This window comes from Phallusia mammillata, chromosome 4, assembly GCF_965637545.1.
Source record: "Phallusia mammillata chromosome 4, kaPhaMamm4.hap1.1, whole genome shotgun sequence".
Taxonomy (NCBI): domain Eukaryota; kingdom Metazoa; phylum Chordata; class Ascidiacea; order Phlebobranchia; family Ascidiidae; genus Phallusia; species Phallusia mammillata.
The window spans coordinates 31,005,765-31,021,838 of record NC_137255.1 but is presented as its reverse complement, the minus strand read 5'-3'; the positions used below and the strand labels follow the sequence as shown (position 1 = coordinate 31,021,838).

The 16,074-nt window shown below is 37.1% G+C and overlaps 1 protein-coding gene across 5 annotated transcripts in view; it reads right to left on the bottom strand.

The window, feature by feature from the left end:
- Window positions 1-473: 473 nt before the first annotated feature.
- The window catches only part of LOC145224033 (U3 small nucleolar RNA-associated protein 4 homolog), a 39,168-nt gene continuing 23,567 nt past the window's right edge, over window positions 474-16,074 (bottom strand). Inside the window, exons 1-18 of one of the 5 annotated variants that reach the window (XM_080090452.1) lie at window positions 10,349-10,575; window positions 9,342-9,461; window positions 8,817-8,885; window positions 8,226-8,310; window positions 8,072-8,161; window positions 6,624-6,702; window positions 6,491-6,566; window positions 6,086-6,296; window positions 5,480-5,556; window positions 5,246-5,345; window positions 4,941-5,008; window positions 4,398-4,526; window positions 3,102-3,255; window positions 2,568-2,674; window positions 1,979-2,074; window positions 1,349-1,558; window positions 715-768; window positions 474-635 (exon numbers count right to left, since the gene is read on the bottom strand). In XM_080090452.1, the coding sequence (XP_079946578.1) occupies window positions 519-635; window positions 715-768; window positions 1,349-1,558; window positions 1,979-2,074; window positions 2,568-2,674; window positions 3,102-3,255; window positions 4,398-4,526; window positions 4,941-5,008; window positions 5,246-5,345; window positions 5,480-5,556; window positions 6,086-6,296; window positions 6,491-6,566; window positions 6,624-6,702; window positions 8,072-8,161; window positions 8,226-8,310; window positions 8,817-8,885; window positions 9,342-9,461; window positions 10,349-10,507 (2,001 nt within the window). In that variant the 5' untranslated portion in view covers window positions 10,508-10,575 and the 3' untranslated portion in view covers window positions 474-518. Of the gene's footprint in view, window positions 636-714; window positions 769-823; window positions 1,154-1,348; window positions 1,559-1,978; window positions 2,075-2,567; window positions 2,675-3,101; window positions 3,256-4,397; window positions 4,527-4,940; window positions 5,009-5,245; window positions 5,346-5,479; window positions 5,557-6,085; window positions 6,297-6,490; window positions 6,567-6,623; window positions 6,703-8,071; window positions 8,162-8,225; window positions 8,311-8,816; window positions 8,886-9,341; window positions 9,478-9,981; window positions 10,130-10,348; window positions 10,577-16,074 lie in introns of those variants that run through there. The other 4 variants (XM_080090454.1, XM_080090455.1, XM_080090453.1 and 1 more) reach the window with 4 other exon arrangements.

Sequence of the window (16,074 nt, the reverse complement as noted above, 5' to 3'; positions counted from 1 at the left end):
ACAAACAAACAAGGGAAAGAAACCCTGTCGGATACTTTTATGCGCCGGAACGAAGAACAGAAATCCTTACGTCTGAGTGCGGTCACGTGATAAATTTTGCACATGCTGCTCGCGCGTCAACGCATTGAACGTGAAAACTGATGTTCTAGTGCTGATCAGCTATCGGTCGCTTTTACTAAACTAGTTTTTATCAAAGTTTCTGCCCTAATCTCTTTTTCATATGCACCTTTTCGGTGCCGTAAGGACGACTGTGTTTTGGGGCTGGCATTGCCCTGATGAAGACGGGATGTTTATATTATTTTCTGGGACTTGGCCGAATGGTCCGGCGCGCCTGACCCATATACAGACATAAAAAAACCCTGATCGGGATTCGTCCCCGGGAGTGTTCTGGGTCGAGCCTCGTGAAAAAAATATTTTCCGGTTAAACAAAATGGAAAGTTTATGAAATGCCATGTTTGTTTGCAACACGTAACAACGATTTAGATTCTTTTTTATTATTTCTCAACAAGGCAAATAATTTATGTTCCAAATTTCTTTTGGTACAAAGTCGGAGGCAGTAAATTCCAGATTTCTTGTAATGGCCGCTCAACAATCACAATTGTTTCGTCATTGATGACTTCACAAAACATAATTGGCTGCAAAAAAAACAAACACAAAACATTCAAGCTTTTTTTCTAAACCCACTTACTGTACAGCTCTAACATTTGTACTTACACTAAATTTGTGGAAAAATCGTTCTTTTCCTTTTATATGTTCCCCGTCCAGGGTCTGAAATAAAAAGCCTGAGTATTATGGCAACGATTATGTTATAATGAGCAGCTAATATTTAATCTGCAGGGCATTTTGTAACCAGCAAACATATTAACTTTGTTAAGGCATCCAAAATCAGCCTTTAAAATAAAGACAAAAAAACATTGCACCTCTACTTTTAGACCTAAACAATCAAATCCATAAGATTAGAAAGTAAGACAAAAATGAACAATAACCATTTAGCTTTAAATCAGAATGGAAAACACACTTCTGGGCAGTTTATTGTAGTTTATGCCCGGTTGTGGCATCGAACAGAATAGGTGAGGTATGGGTTCCCAACAAACTGGAGTGCTGTTGGATGGCTACGCAAGCCAACTCGGCCTATCACTTGTCACCAGCTGCACTGATAAAATGTTTTCGGTCAAAACAGTGTGGCTTGTTTGCAGCTTACTTTAAAAGCACTTTGTTTTCGTAAACCTGGTCACATATTTTTTGCTAGTGTGAAAACATTACTATTCAGGAGCTTGTTGTTTGTGTGCAACATGTTTAGCTTAGTTAATATATAAACAGATCTGTTTATGACATTCTAAATATTTACCCTTTCAAGAACATAAATTCCTGATCTGGAAACAAAATGTAATTCTTCCGATTCATCAGTTTGAATGCAGTTAATTTTGTTGATAATAGCTCTGTTTGAATGACCTCTCGACACAGGATGGATGGATTCAAGCAAAGGCAGCCGCTTCAACATGTGGATGTGTTTCGTCCAATTGCTGTAACCTTTCTTGGTTAAACAAAATTCAAAAACCTGAAAATTAAGAAATTTAAAAAGTCATTGTTGAGAACACTATACACGGACTTGAAAAGTAATTTAATCATAAACATAACTGCCAAAGTGTATGTAGAATACATCATGCAGGCATTTCAACAATCTCTGTTGTCATCATCAGTGCAGGTTGATGTATTCTATATACACCAGTTCTTTGGCAGTAATGTTTATGATTAAATAGTAGAGCTTATTACATTTTTGGCTATTTAAAAAATGTAGATAAATTGAAAACTCAAAACACATTTTATATATTTTTTAACAGTTACCGTAATTCCTGCATAAACGTTAGTAGTGAGTCTGGGCTGAGTTGAGTTCATTTAGCCGGGTGAAACAAATCGTAGCAGCACAAATTACACTCCAATACTCACCAGGCCAGGAATAACTGGTCATGTAACAAACCTGCATATCGTGGTATGTGACAAGTAACGTGTTAAGTGTTGGATGAAACATCATCGCTGTAGGAATGCACGTAGCTCGGGGAAGAGTACAGAATTCCTGGGAAATAAAAAAATACTTGTTAAGACTGTTAGTGACGTGTTGGTCATTCATACTAGTTGAACACCGGACAATCTAGAGTTTTTTATATCATTGTCAAAGTTATCGATACATGACTTCTATTTTATTCATTGGTTTTATCCCGTTTATATCTTGTTTTCAGACACTGATTATAAAAGCGAAATGCATTTGTTTTACAGAAAACAAATAAAATACAGCGACAGATTTAGTGGTTTTCACGCTGAATTTTCTTAACATGACTTCCTACTAATATTTAATAAGTGAAGACAGATCCATTGGTTACCACAAAGTCACACAGGCTGACTCCTGTAGTTTGTCATCACATTGCACTTTTAATTTATGATTTCTACCATCAATACTTGACCAAAATGCACAATTTGTTTTATGCTGTCAGCTATTTTGATTCATGAACAGGCAAACTGAAATTTAAACTGGAGAAAAATAAGTAAAATTTATTTCAAGGTCAACTGACTGTCATGTTTGTGAGGTCATAGACACATATTTCACTTTCAAGATTTCCAACAGCCAGAAACCGGGAGTCGATTGACGTGGCGAGTAAATGAGACAGACAAGTGTGTGCTGCAAAACAACAGAGAGTTATGAGCAAAACTGCCAAGAAATGGGCCGAGTCGAGACGAGCCAGAACCCAAGTACTCGGTACCGAGCATCGCTGTTTTAAATGCTCGGTACTCGGCCGAGCAGTTGCACAAACTGACCCGAGCGTTAAAATTGCATATTCATGCCCTGCTAAGATACGAAACTAGAACAAAAATGATTGATTTTTACAGCATTGGATGGTGGAAAAACGCATACTTCATGGGATGTACTGCTTAATGCACAGCTGGTGACATAAGGGGCCTTGAAATGCTACAAACTAGCGTAGAATTGGGAATATTATGTCACAATGCACCTAGAATTAACGTGAGATGCTCGTTGCTCGACTAAACAAAACATTTGCAGGTTTTGAACATCCCCATAAACTGTTATTACCAATTGTGATACTTACATTTTGTTGGTAATATCTGAACAAGTCTTGCTGCATCAGTTTCGCTATCAAGTTGAACTATCAGTAATTTGTGGGTGTTTGTGGAAATTATCAGCCGATTTGAATCACGAGTGAATAAAAGTGAATGAGCTGGCGTCAAACCAACACATTTGACCTAAACAACATAATATGGTGACATATTTATTTAACCAAACTGAGTTATATTGTAAATATTTTCAGCTCAATTGGTGGCAAAACCTTACTTTAAACCAGGATCTCAAAATTTTTTAAGCTTATAGCACACTAACCAATTTTGTTGTGCACTTTGCAGGATAAAACACAAAAATGATCTGAGATTGCTTTTTTATTTTTATATTCAACTGAAACCCTGAGGCATGGCGGGAAAAAGTGGGGAAATGGGGATGCCCCATCCCGGGAAATCGGTCACACTCGCGGGAAATTTTTAGCTCTTTGTGTAAAAGCGAACACAAAAGTCAAAAATAAGTTTTGCGGTGAAATAACGCAACAGCGCCAGTTTTTATTACTGGTTACATCCGGCGATGCAACGAAACGTGACGTAACTAAAACGCTGCGACACATAGGTCAACACACAGGGTGCTGAGTGTCTTTGTTCGCATTGCGTGTGTGTGCGCACGAGCACAACAATACACATTTGTTTCACAACAAGTATAGCAATGGCGCGATAAGCTGCGTTAGTTTAGTATTCCTGTTGCGTATAACAACTTGGGGGATTTACCGAAAAATGGCGGGAAATTTTGGTGGCTTCCCGGGAAATTTGCATTTTTTCTAGCCCTGCCCTGAGGTTACTTTTGCCAATGAATCAGATCAAAATGAGGTCTTAGCATTTTTAACCCTCTGCGACAGGGTTGGGCAACCTGCAGCCCATTGATTAAAGGTTGTGCGTCCCGCAGAGACACTTGGACTTCAAATGTACTAGTAAACGAGTACAATTATTATATATTTTTAAGCAGATTAGTGCGCCTGGTGCTAGTTTTCTGCGACCTGACAATATGCTATCAAATGCGAATTTTACTTGTAGTAAGGCATATTTGATATGCAACAAAGTAAATTCACCGTGTGTTATATAAAGGTGCGGCCTGCGATCTAATTATTGCAATTGTATTTGTCCCCACAGTGACAAAGGTTGCCCACCCATGCCCTACATTGCCTACAACATTAAATGAATGGTGAAAATTTGATAAATAAAGATGTACATTATACTTGGGAAACTTTCATGATACACAGTTTCACTATTTTGGTAAGTATTTCAATATTTGTATCAAACATTGAACACACCCTTTGAAGATTAATTGTGACATCATCATTGCTGATTGTGACATGATAAAATCTAATTGTCTTTGTGGTGGAATAAGCAATCCATCTCCCACATTTGGAAACACTGCTGCAAACTATTTGATCCAAATCCTAAATAAAGAAAAAAGGTTATTATGCCACAATTAACATAAAGTATAAACAGTACAGTTCAATATGTCTGTAAAATATTTTCTATTCTATCTATGTGCTGTCATCTTAAGGCATGTTGAAAATATGTGGAAAATTATAAAAGCAGCTAACATTTGCAATAAAGGGAAATAAATATGAAGACAAGATTTTAGCAGGGTTTGTGAAGCCAGAGTTGTAGAAATGAGAACCTTTAATAGAAATTCTAAACAAGTTATAACGCCATGTTAATGCTGAGTCTACTGTGACATCACAAAGTACTTGGAATGTTTGTGATGTCACAAGCATTAAAGTGAGATGCTCGGTGCTCCACCAAACAGAACATTTTCAGTTTTGGTCCATTTCTATCATAAATACATGAAAATTGTTACTACTTACAGATTTAGGTTTCCGTATCTCCAGAAGTTTTACTGGTTCTTCATCAATTTCAAAAGATCTGTTAAGATCTGTAAGCAACAAATTAGTTAACGTAAGTATGCAAGAAAATATTTCACATTAAAATTTTGCTCAGTATGTAACAGGCAAAACTTAGCAATTGCAAGCAAAACAATTGTCTCAACTATATGGTAATAAATCTGATATTTATTCAGACTTAAGAGCGACAACACAATTGAAACGCAAGATAATTTAGTTATGGTGCATTGGAATTTTTATGTTTCAATCCACATTATATTTTCACAAACCTTTACAATATGCAGAAGTTGCCAGACTCCATAATTCAAGTTTGTCCGAATACTGGAACAAAATCCCCCTTTTATCTGCAGCAAACGACACCAAAGATTTCTGTGGAAACATGCACAGTTGCCAGAAGAGCTTTATAAAGTTGATATTATGCCTGGCAGCAACAGCTTGTATTTAAAAACATTTACAACTTTGTCACAAAATGTCCGAAGCATCAAATTCAATTTTGAACTTACCGATGGAAAACTGTAAATTCGCTGAAACTTTCCATTTTGCTTGTCAAGGAAATTTGTCATTATGTTAGTGTCGACTCCTAAACATAAAGATCTTATATTAGCCATCTTCGACCAACCCAAGCACAAAAATTATAAGTGGCTGGTCATTTTGTTATGTTAAATATCTTAATCATGGAAGGCTACATTTTTTATATTAAGAATAAACCAATTACAAAAGTGTGAGGGAATAAGCTGTTATCTCAAAAACAAAGAATTTCTAAAATTAAACACTAATTGATAGAGATGGGCCAAGCCGAGCCAGAACCCGAGTACTCGGTACTGAGCATCGCTCTTTTTGAATCGGCCGATCAGTTGCATAAACCGACCCGAGCTTTGAAATTCAATTATTCATGCTGTGCAAACATACGAAAATAGTATTCGGGTGCCCAAGAACAAAATTGACAAACAAGCATGGAATAGGAAATGTTTCTGATGTCAAAATGCACCAGGCGTGCTCTACTGAGCATTAACATGAGATGCGTGTACGACCAAACAGAACATTCACAGTTTTGGCCCATCCCTAATAATTGGGTTATCTGTCAAATATAAGCAACAAATAAAACTTACCTCCAGAAACTAGTTTATCTCGAACGACTGCAAGCGCTCGGACATCGTGGGTGTGTTTCAGTTTCATGTTACCTTTCACCCAGCTCATCCTATCTTCATCTGGCACTAAACTAAACTGGATGACTCGAGGGTCTACTCCCGAAGCGTAAACAGAACGCTCATCCGGATGCGAACACAAACTTAGCACGTCGGCTCGGTGGACTTGAAATGACTAAACAGAAGATAAACCAACTACATTCCAACTAATATCAAATACACACCGTATGGAAACGGACATAAAGTGTTTAAACATCAGCAAAACCAAAGTTAGGTTTTTACGTAATTACAGTTACTAATAGCTGGTTACAACAGAATGAGGTAGATCAAAAAAAAAGTGATTATCTTATAATGAAGAACAAATGTTACTTGTAATTGTGAAGCATTTTTTCCGTCCCAGAACTGAACTCGTCCTGATGAATCGCCGCTGACGATCGTGAAATTGCTGAATGTATCGAGACAATGTGAGGAGTGAGTCGTGATTGGTCAAATACAAACTCACCTTAACACAAGAAGACACCAAACAATTGTTTCCACATTCTTCATTTGACGGTCGATTGTGATGCGTTGAATGGCACGACCTGTAGTTTGTTTCATATATTTGGTATCAATGTCAACTAGAAAGGTGCCTTTCTGATATACTACCATTTTATATATTCTATACGATATTTACCAATTTACTATACACATCATTTGATCTACACATATGATTGTTTTTGTAAACAAAAACTGATGGGTCCCCACACGCGTGTTTGTGCGGATTTACAGTAAACAAATGTTGCGGTGATTTTTAGATTTTTAAGAACAAATTTTTAGAATGCATTAACCCAACAATAAAAAAATTGTCTATTATTATCATATAATTACAAAAACTTTAAAAAAGAACAAAAAAATAATTTCAATTGATTCTTTTGATTTGGTCAGGTTTCAAACACATTATTTTTCTAGAAAGCTGTAACAGATGTGTTACAGGCACTTTAAATTAAAAAGCAATTTGCTACAAGTGTATACATAACAAATTGTTTTTTATTTAATTTTGTTTCGCAAAACGAGTACCATTGACCTGTAGTAACCTCACAGGGTGCACATGCCAAACGACTGTTTGACCTTTCGACACCGTTTTCAATAGCATGCAGTCCTTGGTGTTCAACAACACCGTTCAACCTAAATTATACATGCCTCTAGTATTGATTCATAAATCGACTGCAAAAAAACGTTATGTTATGACGAAAGAAAGTTCTGAACTGTGCTAGTGATACCTAGGCTACTAATTGACCTTAAGTAACCAGTGGTCATGCAGCGGCCTCACAACGAGCATTTAAAAAAACATTTATCTTGCAAAAATGTCAAGTTTATTTTTTCATCTTTATTTTTATAACAAAGTTTTGCTTGACATATACGAAACCGAAGCACGCTTAATAGGTTTAAATCACGTCATGGGTGTGAAACCTTTGCCAAAACTAAAAAAGTGAGTGATAACTTAATAAAACGAAATAGCATTGCAGTGCAAAACAGCTGATTTCTAATCACCGAAACGACAAGTCGTAAAACGTCTGTCCGACGTCAAGCTGAGCCCTCCTGCTATCTTAAACCAATGAGTTACTCTCTTGAGACTTCTGTCTACAGCGTCTTTCTTGACCAAACGAGCGTTAGACACATTTATGTTTCGGGGGCCTGTGGGTGAACCGCTGGGTAATTTGGGGTCAAACTTCTGGAGGATCAAGTTTGCACCAAGGGTGTTTGGCAGAGCACTGAGCATTACCGTGAGATGCTCAGTGCTCGCCCAAACAGAACACTTGCAGTTTGGGCTCATATGATTTAACTTTAAAAAGAAAGCAATAAACAAAATAATCACAATGAACATTAGACACAAGGTATTCCCCCAATAGCTAAGGCTGTGTTGGGTATCATTGCTATCCAAGCTACTATTACAAGCATATTATATCGTACCAGTTATGGTGCTCCACATTCTTATCACATCAACAGAACCTGTGACAAGAATGTCCCCTCCTGCGTGCCAAGCAATCGACAATATCCGACCTACAACATTATTTTACTTAAAACAAATACATTGTAACTAAAAACTTGAACTGCAATGACAAACCTTCTTGTTTGTCAAATGTTCTTTCGTATGAAACCGATTTGTCAGTAACATCAAAGATTTTGACACTTCCATCCTCGCAGCCAATCTGTGACAGTGTATTGTTAACATTAGGAAATCGATGAGCCAAATTGCTGGCAATGTGTCAGATGTTCAGTGCATGTGATATTGAGTCAACGCATAACTAATACATCAGTTCATGTGTAAAAACAAAGTCCAAGAATCAACAAATGGGTCTTTATTTGGCAAAGTAAAAGATCATTCATCCCATTCTAGTTCATTGATAGTTACAACCAGTGGTAGAATTCAGCCATTTTGCACCGGTTGTATAGAACCGTCTCAGGAAATTTTATGAGATCGGCAAACCGGTTAGCTTTACTGGTTACTGTCAATATATTTACTGTCAATGAGCCGACAGACAAAAAATTCAATCCCACCACTGGTTACAATACCTGGCATTTGTCACAGCATACAACAGGGATTTGGGATAAAAGTTTAAATGAGAAAACAAAGGATGTGGTAAAGTGAAATACAATCCAATACTTGTACATTGTTATAGTTTGTGCACTGCAACAAATCTTAAAATAAACTCACGGCAATTTGGTTTTCATCAGGTGATAGAGCCATGCACCACACAGCTCCTCCATAGCTATCCACTGAATTCTAAAACAATAATTCTCACAGAGTTATTGAAACAGGGTTGTGGAGTCATTGAAAAATCTCTTACTGAAACTAAACTTAAAATTTAGTGACTTGTACTCAAAGGCATTTGATAATTTTAGGGAACTTTTGATGTTTGCTTCCTGATCATTAAAGTAAAGCCTTTGTGTTACCTTTGCACAAACTAACTCTAACAAAGTTAGATGAAAGTCAGAGTCAATCAAAAATGTCATTACTCAGACTGTATAATATGTATAATATCTTCTTCAGAGTCTGATACAGCCTTGGTTTAAAGAAGTGCATTGAATCATATTGAGTTTTGAGTTAAATTATTCTTTTGTCCACATATTAATGATGGACTTTGTGTTATGGCCCAACCAAAATAAGTCATAGAAAATCATGTTTGACCTCAAACCAAAACAAGTCACAATTTTTGTGTTAAGGGGATGACCCACTGACCTTCGCAGATGCCGATGAAAGGTCATACTCTGATATATCGCCATGGAGACCACCAGAAATCAGTCGGTTACCGATCCAAACTAAACATTCAACCGATCTATCCTTCATCCCAGGGATAACCTTAAAATTCAACAACCTCATCTAGGGTTCCTCTATTTCTCGACTTTTTCGTTTCTCGAGAAACGAGAAATTAAAAATCCATTTCTCGAGAATCTCGAGAGTCTCGAAATTTTTATTTAAGCCGAGTTTCTAACAAAAACAAACAAAAAATTTCCGATTGTACGTTTTTTCGCTTCTAGTTGCGATCGCAAGTAGTGATTCGCTAAGCAAATCAGCCAAAAACGAAGCGACTGTTATAGATCTTACGCAACCAGGCGTGACTTCTGCCTGGGAAAGGTGAAAGTTTAGCGGCAACGCACGTTAAAAATCGCTATTTCGGAAGCAAAATAAGAAAGTTATGTGCCCAGTCCGCTCTAGAGGCGAGTTGAAACGAAAATTACACGTAATAAGAGGTGTCGCATTTACTTTTTGTATAAGATACGTGACGTAATTTTTCTCGAGAAATTTTTATTTATTTCTCGAGAATCGAGACTCGATTTTTTCGAGATTTCTCAAGAATTTCTCGAGAGGGAACTCTAACCTCATCTTCCACATAAAACTACGGTGAATGTCATTGTGGAGTGAAAATTTTACACAACAGAAAAACTAACATCGAACAACAGAAATCTACTTCATGTTTCTATTTATTCCCCGTTTAGGACTGCGGATGCCATATATTTGGGCAAAATCGAGACCAGTGTTTTGCAATAAGATATTCACGTCTGATTTAAGTGTGTGCTGAATTTGTCAGCTTAGTAATCAAATGACAGTTGGTTTAACTTAACGAACAATAATTGAAGGCGACCTGTATAGGATGTCGAAACACCGGGAAAAAAACACAGTTGCCAGAAGAGCTCTATAAGGTTGTTATTATGCCTGGCAGCAACAGCTGAATGAACAATTCTTACCATTTTTATAAACCAGTTTCCACAAGTGTTCCATATTTCAATACTTCCATCGGATCGAGCCACAGCTAAATCATGTGACAACTTGGAAACTGCCATACATTGCACAGCAGATGGGGTGAAGTCAAACAATCGACATCGATGCACAATTCGACTACTCATGCTTAAATCAAGTTCACAGCAAAAATTATCTGTGGAACATTTGCTGTCATTATGCAAGATGTAATTTATTTGGTGATGACAATTCCACACAAAAATATCTTGTTCTGTTTTAAAACTTTGCAAACATATTTTTGCAAAGCAGCCCTGTCTGATTTTTTGCCATGTGTAAAACCTGTCAAGCAAGTGATCCAAGCAGTCAGCATATAATCTAGATTCTACACTAACCGACAGCGACAATTTGAAACTTTCAAAACAAGATTTCAATTCTCCCGAAGTTTTATCTGTAAATTTTCTTACGCCTCTGCGAAAAATCAATTATTAAACTTGCAATACGAATTACGTAAACAGTATAAAGCGAAATTTCACTAAGCTTAACTATGCTTTTTCGCAAAATTACAAATTGGAAACTCAAAACCGAGTTATTGCGTTTGTGACTTTGTGGCATCTTTGTTGTCAAAAGACATTTGAGGGGCATGTGTTTTCCGGACAAATAATTTTCTGTCATACTTTGTCGTGGAAATAGCGTTACATTCTGTTGTGGGTACAAAGGTGTAGTAAATGGCCTTCGTAACCTGCTTAGCAACACCGTGCTTTCAGCACACGTTGTGCCAAGGTCTTCCTTGTAATTGCAACGTAAACCTAGCATGACCATAGGTAAATAGAAAAACCATCGGTCATCATGTAAATAGGTTTTTTTTCGCGTGGTTTGTCTGCATTAAATGCATCAACAATTGCTTTGTGGTCTGTATGCACGGTGAACTTTCCAAACCCTCAATGGTACACTTGGGGCAAAAAATTGGCACATGCCGATGAACCGTCTTAGTTGTCTGGTCGTGGCCGGTTGGGAGAATTTTTTGATTGCCACAATTTTATCTGGGTTTGGTTGTACACCCTCTGGCGTCACCAAGTGGCCTAAGAATTTGACTTGTTTGCGGCCAAAGCGGCACTTGTCAATGTTCAAATGTAACCCATATTCATTAAGTTTTTGGAAGACTTTGTTTAAATGCTCCATATGCTCAGTTTCGTTGCGACTGTATACGATTATGTCATCTAAATACGCATAGCAGAATTGCAATGAACCTAGGGCAAGGTCAATAAGGCGTTGAAACACCTGTGCGGAAGTTGATAATCCGAAAGGGGACCGTGTGTAACAAAAAGTGCCAAGAGGTGTTCGAATGGCAGTTTTCTTTTGGTCCTCTGGGCGAATTGGGACATGATGAAAAGCAGATTTAAGGTCAAGGGTCGAAAAAATGGTAGAGCCATGTAATAATTCATAGGCCGTTCGTAGTGACGGAAGTGCGTAATTATTTTTCTTTAATTGTTTATTGAGATCCCTAAAATCGCCGCAGAGCCTTAGGTCATTTCAATTTGGCTTCTTAACTATTTGTAATGGACTCGCGTATTCGGAATTATATCTTTTAATCAAACCTGAATTCAACATTTCTTGAATTTGTGTTTTCATTTGTTTGTAAAGCTCAGGATGAACTCTGCGTGCCCTACAGGTTGGGGGACGACCTGTTGTCGGTAAATGTTGTTCTACCGGATGTCGTACAGGTGCACGATAATCAGACGTTTTAGTCAATTCAGGATAATTAGCCAAAAGTTGTAAGTACTTTTGTTCGTTTAAAATAGGCATTTGTGACCCGCTGTCAGGTTTTATGATTAGGTCAACTTTTATGCCGGTTTTGCTACATTGCAGGGTTTTGGAATGTGGTTGAAGGTTAAGTTGTTTTTCTTGCAGGAAATCAAATCCTAAAAGCGGAAAGTCTATGTTGCAAATGTAAAACAGAGTTTTCATAGGGCCGAAATCGATATTAATTTCGATTTCTTTTGTTCCATAACATTTTACAGGGGTGCCACTGGCAGTTGCGAAAAGCTGTTGTGACTCATTATTCTTTTCATTTGGAGGAACAGGCATAAAACTTTTTGTGGCTCCTGAATCTATTAAAAACGTTTGATTGTTTATCGTGTCATAAACGTGAGGTAAATTTTCATTTCCTTGACTTATGTTTGACAAATTGGACATGTGGGTATGCATGTCTATTCCAACCGACTTAATTGCATTTATATTTTGGGTTTCTTCAAATTTGCAGGGTTGTGTGCATTTGTATGCATCTTTCCCATATCTATCATGATAGTAACAAAAATTAGGGTTTTTGTGACGGTATCCATAGAAGTTTGCACGGTTTTGAAACCGTGGAGGGAAGCGTTGGCTATTTTGAGGTTGGAAGTATCAGGGATGGGAATAAGAATTGGCGGGCGCTCGATGCCTGAATTGCCGCGGACCGTTAGCAAAACCTCTTGGGAAATTGCCGTTCTGTGAAATATTGTAATTTTTTTTTGGCGATTGCGCGATTTGTGATTGTAATTTTTGAATTGGTTATTTCGCTTTATTTGGGGTTGAAATTGCGCAGCCTGAGGTCGGGCATACATTTGTGACTGGTTTTGTTTGTATTGAGATATAGAAGTTAACACTTCAACCATTTTAGCGGTTAGCATTGCTATTTGTTCATTGTTCGAATCCCTGGGTGAGTTTACTTTATCAGGGTCAAAATATTTGTCTGAAAATTTTCCCAAATCTTTTAGGGTTTCAAAATTTTTAATGATATTTTGGACATCTGTTGGCATTAGCGAGGTGAAATGTTCTTCCAACAAATCACGCGTAACTGCGACACTTTTGAGATTGTATTTGCACGCTGCAATTAAACGTTGCATTAAAGCAGAAGGTCTTTCATCAGGCGACATGAACGAAATAAATTTTAATTGTTTTAACCAGTTTAGTTTCGACCCCCCATGTACTGAATCAATTATTTCTTGTTTAAGCGTACTGTAGGGTTCTGTTAATGAAGCGGTTGCTTCAGTTAAAGCATTTCTGTAATTGGCTGATTGCGTTGGGGATAAGTTAAAAACAAGCAATTGAAATTTAGTTCCTTTCAAACACAACCTTTTATTTGAAATGAGACATAGTTGCCTTCATTGAAAATAAGTTGTTAACCAATCAGGCTACTTCCGCCTGTCGAATATGCGTTGACTGCATGGCCTTAACCGACAAGGGGTAGTAAGTTCCCGGTCTTGCTAAACTAAATCGTCTAATGGATTTACTCACATACCGCCAAAAAGAATAATCAGGATATGTATGCACAAAAATCGACACAAAAAGTTCCACAGTTAAGTGATAAACATGGAAAATAGAATAATTAAACAAAAGCAAAAAAAAAACATTTGCACAATGACTGTATTGAGAAAGTGATTAACATAGATAGCTGTCTACGTTTCCATAGTTCATAGCCTCTCTTATATGTTTTTGAAATGAATCTCTACTTCAAGCGTCCCTATCCTCTCCTAACTAATACATTCGTTTGTGTCAGCATTGCATAAAAGCCTGTTACAAATTAATTGATTATAACGTATTTGTCTTATTTGTTTTGGTACATTGCAGCACAATATGACAACCATGGAAGCGAGAATTTTTGACGTTCAAGGTAAAACAAAGACGCAATTTACATTTTTACTTGACCACTTTTCCAAAAGTGTAATTCTATTCCTAATTTTAAGTTTTTATCTGGTTTCGGGCTTGTACTTTCAGATTCGGTCATGTAACAAACAAAATTGTCAGTGATGTGAGAGATAAAATATCGGTTCCTAATCTTAATTAAACACTTGTCGTGTATCCATATTATAACATTTTTTTCACCCAGCAATGAGTGCAAATTATTCGAGTCGTCTCATCGCAACAAACAACAGCATTGAATCTCTTCAAACAACATTGGCAGCTTTGGAAGGTAAAACGGGTTATACAACTGCCTGTTATTATGGTAGTGTTATTATGGTAGTGTATTAGTGTATTATATTTGTTGAATATAAGTGAAGACAAATGGTTTGGCAAACTAAAAGCCGCTATAAACACCGCCAAAAGGATTTTACCGCATTTTAAGTAGTCCACGAGGCACATTTCGCAAAGAGTAACTGATTTGTGTTGTTTTGTTTCCATTGCGTCCCTTTGCGAGTCCGATAGTAACGCTCTTATCATCTTTGCGTGGCTAAGTGTACTCTCTGCAAGCAAAACTACGTTGGCCAAACGTAAAACAAACAAAACGAATCTTTATAGGAAGGAATGCACGCAAGTCTATATATTAAAAGAAAAAAGAAAACGGGAATCGAAGAATGCTTTGAAGTGACGTTCTGTAAATAAACCCAAAATGTATTTCTAATGCCCCAACCTAATCCGTGTTATCTAAAATATTCTCCGACACTTCTCAGCGACAGAGAACCAAAATCACAAAACTCTCGGCCGATAAAGCAGAATGCGGAGTAACTAAGTCGGAATCGATGATTTATTTTGACATAGTCAGGCGTTGATAGGTACTGCGAGGTATTTTGTTTCAAAGGAAGCTTTGCACCCAGCTGCCCGAGATTTACAATGACACGCCTGGAATTTCGTTTTTTCCAAAACGGTAAGTAGCAGTTTTTTAATTCAATTTGCATGGAAGAGTAAATAACCTAGAAATGCCAGTCAAACCTCTTTGCATATTGCGAACTTTTCTTCGTTAATTTATCTGAAACGAATTTATACAATTTTAACTTGACTTAAATCAAATCATACACAAAAAATTAAAAATTGCGTCACAAAACTGAAAATTTATGGTGCTCGAAACAGCTTCCAAACAACTGGCTTTCCTTTGAACTATATTTGTTAGGGTCTTAAGTATTACTAAAAACGATAAAAAACGAGACCAATTGGTTTGCACAAACAAGTCTGCCGGATCACAGTTGTAACGCCCTCTCGTTATGGAGCCAGAAGGAAAAAAGCCACCAGTTATGCCACAAGGTAACTAACAAATATTCCAAAAGGAAAAGGTGAAAGTGTGTATAATTAGGGCAACGAGCTTGAATGCCAAGTGGGCGCGGTGGTTGCGTTTGAAACGGAGCAGATCGGGAATCCCAGTTAAAAACAATATAACAAAGATAAACAAACAGGGAGTAAATAACATAAAATGACGAAACAACATGCAGAAGCAGTGACGGAAAAGTTAATAAATAAAAAAGAAATATTATTCGCAGCAAAAAGAAAACGAATAATGTATAGTGACAAAGCAACAAACAAAAGCATTGATCGAACAGTGGAATGGCGGGCAGTGTTGAGTTTGGAATTAAATTTGAGCTGAACGGGTTAGATTTGGGCCCGAAGTTACAGTGAGGATTTTTTCACCGAGTTCAGGTTTGATGAGTATTCGGGCTTTTTCTTTTGGGTTTGGGCCGTGGTTTCAGACATTCCTACAACTTTGTGTACAACACCTACAACAATTAATTTTTCTGAACCACTTATAATAAGTTTAGTATTTTCTCAAAAATACTAAAAAAATATTAAAACTGAAATTTTAAACCCACATAAGCGCCGGAAGGAAGTGAAAACTTCTCATTTTTTGACTTCTCAACTAAGTACTCTCCTGGATTTTTGCATATTCTTATCTCCATGTGTCCGCGTTTAATTTAACAAAGAGTATTTCTGCTAAACAATTTCTAGAGCTCCTATTTTGAAATACTGACACCAGAGAGCAATAAAGAGT